At 31.5% G+C, this 8459-nt stretch overlaps 1 protein-coding gene across 1 annotated transcript; it reads left to right on the top strand.

Annotated features, from left to right (window-relative positions):
- Positions 1 to 1332: 1332 nt before the first annotated feature.
- LOC111703728 (uncharacterized) lies at positions 1333 to 7070 on the top strand. The gene is made up of 9 exons (XM_023475765.1): positions 1333 to 1525; positions 1953 to 2011; positions 2138 to 2179; positions 3592 to 3657; positions 4294 to 4413; positions 5225 to 5285; positions 6155 to 6257; positions 6637 to 6713; positions 6904 to 7070. Exons 1-9 carry the CDS (start codon positions 1441 to 1443, stop codon positions 7068 to 7070), a joined length of 780 nt encoding a protein of 259 aa, XP_023331533.1. The 5' UTR covers positions 1333 to 1440.
- Positions 7071 to 8459: the final 1389 nt, after the last annotated feature.

Below are 8459 nucleotides of genomic sequence, written 5' to 3' on the forward strand. Positions count from 1 at the left end.
TTGTCAGTTAAAACTGAAACAAATTCACATCATACTGTGCAAATATTTAAATCTTTTATATACAGGGTGTCCCACGAAACATGACAGTTGGTAAATGATTTGGAATGTCTTCTTCCTTATACTTTATTATATTAAAGACTGTTTGCTTTTTTTCGTTCAATAAAATCTTTTACAAAAATATATTTTGCTTTGAAATCAATTTTACTATAATATGATTACCATTAAATATTCTTATAATTCTCTTTGGTATTAAACAACTTAAGCAATTATGGAAGAAGACATTTTAAATGTTTCACCAACTGTCATGTTTCATGGGGCACCCTGTATTTGTGCAATATATGTCATGTTACTTATTTTCGTATTCATGCGCAAAATCATGCAAAAATTATGACTTTTATTTTGTATTCATCCGCAATTTCGTGTAAAAAAAATATTTATTTCGAATGTATGCGCAATTTTGTGCAAACCTGGAATCGTATTGGTACGAAAATGATGCAAAATTTCTGGCAAAAATAAAATTTCGTGCAAAAACGCGAAATTGTTACGCAAGAGAATCTACCCTACACAAACGGCTTGATCAAATTGGCTGACTATTTGTTCAGGAAGCCGATGGGTGCCCTGGAAGTAACATAGACAAAAAAAATCAAGTTTTTTCTTCTTCAAAATTATATTTTTTTTTTTCAAAGTTAAAGTTGTTTAAGTTTCACGGGCAACGCCGGGCACTTCACCTTGTGACATATAATACTTATTGAATCTCTATAAATATTTTATAAGTTTATGAAATATTCACATGTTTCTGTGTGAATAAAAAAAATATTTGATTTGATTTAATAGATTTAATTAATTAAATATTTTTCTTCTTCGATTCAGTTATGGTAACTTCACATATTTACACCCTTGAATTATACATTTAAATGTATTCTGATAGTTAATAAATCTTGCTTTATATTAAAAAATATAAAAAGTTAGTTATTCCCAATATAAAAAACATCCTACAGTGATAACCAGAAAACTCTGGAATAGGAAGACGGTCTTTAGACGCAAGTTATATGACTTAAGATAGTCAGCCGACTTTACAAGAGACAACAATAAAAAAAAAATCCGCGCCTCGCAGAGTTTTTGGTGAAATTATAATCATTATAATTATTGTAAGTTGTTACAATGAGCCAAACCATAAATAAAAACTTTTTAAAAAAATTACTTTCCTTCTACAATTCCTACCCCCATCAAAAAAATGCCTAGCCCCACCGGTTACATAGGAAGGTAGAAATCTCTGATTTTATTTCGTAAACATGATTTAAATGTACATTAAAAATTTAAACCTTCTCTCTCAATGTTTTGCTTTCTGAATGAATAATTGATCATAAGACGGATGCATGATCCAGTTTCATGAAAGATAATACAACTTTATAGTATTTAAATTTTCATCATAAAAATGAAATGTTGATATATGTTTTATTTCTCCTTTGGATTACACAGGTTAACTGCAGACAGGCGGATTATTGGAGTGATGATTATACAGGAGGTAATTAAAGGGGATTATTCAGGAGGTAATAAAAGGGAATTGTACTGGAGGTAATTAAAGGGGATTATTCAGGAGGTAATATAAGGGAATTATACAGGAAGTAATTAAAGGGAATTATACAGGAGGTAATTGAAGGGAATTGTACAGGAGGTAATTAAACGGGATTATTCAGGAGGTAATTAAAGGGGATTATAAAGGAGGTAATTAAAGGGAATTATACAGGAGGTAATTAAAGGGGATTATACAGGAGTTGATTAAAGGAGATTATACAAGAAGTAATTAAAGGGGATTATACAGGAGGGACTGTAAACGTAATTAAGAGTTACAATCCATGTGTATAGCGTCATGTTCGATTCACAATGGCAACCTCTGTGAAAATTTAAAGCTCGTACAGATCATTGTTTAATAAAACACTAGGATTATCTAGATAGTAACTGCTTTAAAGAAGATCTGATTGTAAATATAAGCTCTGGCGAAGAAAAACATGTAAGTGAGCAACGTTAACTGTTTTAGGGGGGTAAAATAAAGAATATCTAGCATAGGAAATAAAAATCGACATTTTGTTTGGTGGTTTAGATTTTTTACTTTCGGAAAACACAAGTTTTACTTCAGGGAGGATGCGTTTCCGTATCTGGAGATCTTAGTGAATCTCAGGTAATCTATAGAATACAGATAGTTCTTCACTGATATCTTATAGGGATTCTCAGGTAATCTATAGACAGTTCTTCAGTGATATCTTATAGTGATTCTCAGGTAATCTATAGACAGTTCTTCAGTGATATCTTATAGTGATTCTCAGGTAATCTATAGGTAGTTCTTCACTGATATCTTAGTGATGCTCAGGTAATCTATAGACAGTTCTTCAGTGATATCTTATAGTGATTCTCTGGTAATCTATAGATAGTTCTTCACTGATATCTTAGTGATGCTCAGGTAATCTATAGACAGTTCTTCAGTGATATCTTATTGTGATTCTCAGGTAATCTATAGATGGTCCTTCAGTAATATCTTAAAGTGAATCTCAGGTAATCTATAGATGGTTCTTCAGTGATATCTTATAGTGATTCTCAGGTAATCTATAGATGGTTCTTCTCTGATATCTTATAGTGATTCTCAGTTAATCTATAGATAGTTCTTCAGTGATATCTTATAGTGATTCTCAGGTAATCTATAGATAGTTCTTCAATGATATCTTATAGTGATTCTCAGGTAATCTATAGATAGTTCTTCAGTGATATCTTATAGTGATTCTCAGGTAATCTATTGATGGTTCTTTGGTGATATCTTATAGTGATTCTCAGGTAGTCTATAGATGGTTCTTCACTGATATCTTATAGTGATTCTCAGTTAATCTATAGACAGTTCTTCAGTGATATCTTATAGTGAGTCTCAGGTAATCTATAGATGGTTCTTCTCTGATATCTTATAGTGATTCTCAGGTAATCTATAGATGGTTCTTCAGTGATATCTTATAGTGATTCTCAGGTAATCTATAGACAGTTCTTCTCTGATATCTTATAGTGATTCTCAGGTAATCTATAGATGGTTCTTCAGTGATATCTTATAGTGATTCTCAGGTAATCTATAGACAGTTCTTCAGTGATATCTTATGTGATTCTCAGGTAATCTATAGTTCTTCACTGATATCTTAGTGATTCTCAGGTAATCTATAGATGGTTCTTCAGTGATATCTTATAGTGATTCTCTGGTAATCTATAGATGGTTCTTCACTGATATCTTAGTGATTCTCAGGTAATCTATAGATGGTTCTTCACTGATATCTTATAGTGAGTCTCAGGTAATCTATAGATAGTTCTTCACTGATATCTTATAGTGATTCTCAGGTAATCTATTGATGGTTCTTCAGTGATATCTTATAGTGATTCTCAGGTAATCTATAGACAGTTCTTCAGTAATAACTTGATTTTTAGCAAAGTTATTAATGTTTTGTCAACAAAATTTAAAAAGATTGTTTTATATTTAACAGAGGTGTTCCCCTTTGCTTCTTTAAACAGTTGTCCTGAGAAAATTCAAATAAAAATTATTCTTTAAATCGTTTTATTTAGATATTTGATGAGTGCAAAAGAAAACTAGCGACAGAATTAGGAAAAAGATGTGTAGTCACAAGAAAGGTAAAATTTCAACAATTCAGTATTTTAGAATTCAATGAGTTACAAGATAATGTTTAAGTACAGTGGTAGGCGATTATATCAGTACAATGAAGACGACTTTTTATAAAAGATGCTTTGAGCTCTAATAAATATTTTTCATTTTACAAGTTTACAAGTATACAAAGAGAACCTGTTAATTGAATACTTCCCTGTTTTTAAAAATGTTTAAGCTGTTCTGCTGTTTGAAATCTTTGTAAAAATCTAAATTAAAATAGAAAATCGTCTTTATTGTATTGATGTATACGACGACGAATGTAATTTCCTAGAAAGTTTAAAATATGAAAGGTTCTCAGCATCAGGTTGCAAAAATTTAAGGAGTTGGTGTATTCAGTATAGTATATTAACCACTAGTCAGTGTCTTCTGTCTAGTGTTTAGCCAAAAGACAGATCAAAAGACAGACTTTTTCCGAGTAACAGAAAAAAAAGAGGCCATAATTGAATACAAACTCCCTTTGTTTAGACAGGTTCTACGCTATTTTGTAATTTAAAAACAATTTTTGCGAAAACATTCTTATTTTTAAATCATTTTATTATTGCAATGATTTGAAAAATTTAACAAAAAAAGTTTGCGAATTTGTTATTTGTTTCTTTAACCAGGCAGGAGAACTGGTGTACTGTAAGAAGGAAAAGATAGCAACCTGCTGCTTCTATAAACATGAATGCTATGAATATTACGAGCAAATGATAAACATGTCTGTCAACTATTTGAAAAATCAGGTTTGCTTTTAACATCTTTGGTTCAGCTTTCTTAACACACAGGGTTACCCACAATGGATGAGACTTCAGAGACGACTGAACGGAATTTATTTGGTTTTTTTCTCCTAAATTATATTCATATCAATATTATTCAACCACAAAGCACGAGATAATACAGATAAAAATTACAATTTACTATGTGGATTGGACCCGTCTAACCTATTTTAAACATTACAATGATGGTGAAGAAGTAAAAGGGAAAGGGAGGGTGAAGAAGATAGTAATGATTAAGTTTATTCACATGATACTCATTTTATTTTACAGATATGACTTACATAACTTTCTAAACAAATCTTGGCGACTTTTCTTTTAAACGATTTTGCAGATTTAGTTTCTGTAAGCCCCAATTCAATCGAATTCCATATTTTTGGAGACAAAGTGGAGGGAAAAGATTCTAGCGTTTAAAGAGAACCCGCTCAAAATTATATGATTTTATTCTATTTGGTTCAGCTAAAGAAGTAAACATATCATGGAAGGAAGTTGATTGATTGGGGAACTCGTTGAAACACAAGAATTTTAAATTAGCTTAAACATTTCAGTCGGTTGGTCGACTTTTTTATGTCGTCTTACATTTAGATTTTTAAAGTTAGTTTTTTGGGGGGAAGTTTACAATTTTTTATTATTTTAGATCACAAACAAAGTTTCAAAAATTAAGTACATATATTAAGCTAGCACAAACAAAACCAAACTACTGAGGAAGATAAAGAAGAGGGGGGAGGGGGTAAATGTAAATTAACTCGAAAAAAGATCATTTTATATAACCATTATTTAGACAGCCTGGCTCGACAAAGAAAAAGATAAAGGATATGCTTCGTGCCATAGCTTGAATACAAGTACGTAATTCATCAGTTTCCTTTCATAAACTATCTACAGGGTGTCCCAATAAACATGGGAATTCAATGACGAATTCGATATCGTCTATTTAAAAAATTCGTCCATTTAGTAAAGTGATACCTACTGAAAAAGCTATAATCAGTAAGAATTTCGTCTTCTATGTTTAAAATTTGTTTGTTTATGTTTTGACTGCATAAGGTTGTACTTAGTAAAACAAGAAAACTACAGTATTAAAGTATACAAACACAGTAAACTGGTCCGTCTTCAATGTTCATCTTTAGAGACATTATAGACACATCTTTACAGCCATTTACCTTTTTCATAAAATAAGCTCTAGCAGACATACTAATGTTATGGCTTTTGAAATTAGGTATTACAATGCTAATTCATAACAAAGATGATATCCAATTCGTCACTGAATTCCCGTGTTTTTTGGGACACCCTGTACATAGTATGTACATTGTACATGAACCATTAAGAAATGTAATAGGCATTTTTAATAGGCATTACTTTGTTTTCTTGAAAAAAATATGCTTGATATAAGACATTGACTGGAAAAGAAATTCGGTCAGCTGTCAAAAAATATTCCTTCTGATAAGCGGCCAAAGGGTTCCTTGTATAACAATATTAAATCCTAACATATGCTGAGAATATGTAATTAGCTTAACTTTCTCACTGCAAAGTTGTCAATGTCCGATTTACAAAAGTACCCTTGAAACTAAACAGTTTACAGAAACACACATTATACTGGATCAGACAAAGCTTTAAGGTACTTTTGTGCATATTTTGCATGGAGAGTCACTTAAAATTACGCTTCCGGTTCCTTTAAGAAATACAAAAAAAATCTAATATTTTCCTTCTCCTCTAGGTGATGATGCAAGAATTTGCCAATCTGATTGCAAGAATTATGAATCCTCTAGTTTTGCCCAGGAATGCAGTAAGATGGGAGGTTTCTTCAAATGTTGTGTTAGGACAGTTTTAGAAACACAGTTTTAGAAAAATTCGGCGGCAGGCATTTTTATGGACAGGCAAATTTTTGGTTTTAATTTTGTTCTCTAATTTTCCTTAATCCTTAGTTTTATTAAGCGCAATAAAAGACAACTTTAAGAAACTCATTTTTTAAATTTTCTCATCCTTGTTTTTTTGCCACCCCTAGACATTTCATAATTCAAACTACGAATTCTGTTGATTCATTTAATCTAGCAAAGATTAGCGACATTAATTTGCAAAATGTACTGCTAAAAATACTTGAGATTGTGGCAAAAAATAACTTTATTTATTAATACGATGATTTTTTGGAATCAAGACATTGTTTATTTCAATGCTGTTTTTTTAACTGGTGTAATTCAGACGGGGTATTGTAGAATGTCATGAGTGTAGATTTTGCTGTACTTTGCTCATGTGTACTGTTAAAACAGGAGACCAAGGTAGAAGGGGTTCAATATTAGTTAAAAAAATTATTACAAGAAAGTTTATCATCTAGACACTACCCTGTCAAATACAGATACTTATAGACACTACCTTGTCAAATACAGATACTTATAGACACTACCCTGGCAAATACAGACACTAGACACTACCATGTCATACACAGATACTAGACACTACTTTGTCAAGCACAGATACTAGACAGTAGAAACTACCCTGTCATCACAGATACTGGACACTGCCCTGTCAAAGACAGATACTATACTCAACCCTGTCAAACACAGATACTTATAGACACTACCCAGGCAAATACAGATACTTATAGACACTACCCTGGCAAACACAGACACATGTAGACACTACCCTGTAAAACACAGATAATAGACACTACCCTGTCAAACACACATACTGGACACTCCCCTACTCCCCTGTCAAAGACAGATACTTATAGACACTACCTTGCCAAACACAGATACTTGACACTACCCTGTCAAACACAGATACTGGACACTTCCTTGTCGAGCACACTGCCATATCATACACAAATTCTGGACAACATCATGTTTTAAATTTTTTTTAGCAAATTGCTTTCTCCGCATAACCTTACCAAAAGACCTCATACAGTATCAATAAAACAATGAAATAGGAAGACGACATTAAAGCCATTATATGTGTAATTAATGTTGATATAGTAGTATTAACTTGATCAAGGACTCAGTTAATAGGAATATTTAGATCAGCAATTTTATTTTCCCCAGTTTTATGGCTCTCACTTTATAAAAACCCTTGAATTTACTTAAAATTAAATTTTCAAATAATTTTAAAAAATCTTTTTTAGATGTTTGAATCCTAATAGTAATGAAGATCCAACAAAGTGGCAAATCTATGATCCAATATCGTTTGCAAATGCCACCACTCAGGAATCATTTTTTATATAACACAGTTGACATAAAGGGAGTGTTTCCATTTTTGTTAATTGAAATTATATTCTTTTTCAAATTATGAACGCAACAATGTTAATATTTCCACTTAAAAAGTGTCTGAGAGGATTGCACTTTAATCATTGTGTACTTTTCGAAAACATTTTCTTGCACTTTTTTGTGAATTTTATAAAAAAAATTCTCATTAAAAAATATAGCATCTTATAAAAATGTTTTTATACAATAAAACATTTTTTTCTTGATTAATACTTAAAATAAATTATGATAGGAGGAAATGGATAAGGTTTGTATTAACTGTATAAAATGATGGGCATTGGAAGTTCTTTAAACGAAGTTTTTCTTGAAATAAGGACTGAATTTAATGAATTTTAGCTACGTCGCTATACCACCTGCTGTCGGTTCAAATTTGAACCACCGATTCAAAGTTAAAAATTCAGGAAGGATTTGAATCGGTGATTTAAATTTGAAATGGCGCGTGGTCGGCAGATCAGAGACCCAGCAAATTCATAAAATTCGGCCCCAAATAAATTAAAAATATTGTATTTTATTCTGGGAGGTTTAAAAAATCTAAATGTTTGCTTTAGGTGGCCACACGGCTGAACCAAATTGGCTTATTTTTAGGGGACTCAGGGGTAGGGGGGGACATAGGATAAATTAATTATAGATTTTTAAAAATTCCACTGGCACCCCATTCACTGCTAAACTCATGATTTAAAACCAAGCGCGGGTAAACTGGTAATTCAGCTAATTGATCCATAAAATTAAACCGTAGTCATAATTTAACTTTTGGCATATCATGTCCAA

This window comes from Eurytemora carolleeae, unplaced genomic scaffold, assembly GCF_000591075.1.
Source record: "Eurytemora carolleeae unplaced genomic scaffold, Eaff_2.0 scaffold445, whole genome shotgun sequence".
NCBI lineage: Eukaryota > Metazoa > Arthropoda > Copepoda > Calanoida > Temoridae > Eurytemora > Eurytemora carolleeae.

What these genes read in the sequence shown, in the direction of transcription:
- LOC111703728 (XM_023475765.1), top strand. Translation starts at nt 1,441, where the DNA reads ATGTTGATATATGTTTTATTTCTCCTTTGGATTACACAGGTTAACTGC. An exon ending in GAGATCTTAGTGAATCTCAG is followed by an intron (nt 2,180 to 3,591) that starts GTAATCTATAGA and finishes CGTTTTATTTAG; the next exon opens with ATATTTGATGAGTGCAAAAG. An exon ending in GATGTGTAGTCACAAGAAAG is followed by an intron (nt 3,658 to 4,293) that starts GTAAAATTTCAA and finishes TTCTTTAACCAG; the next exon opens with GCAGGAGAACTGGTGTACTG.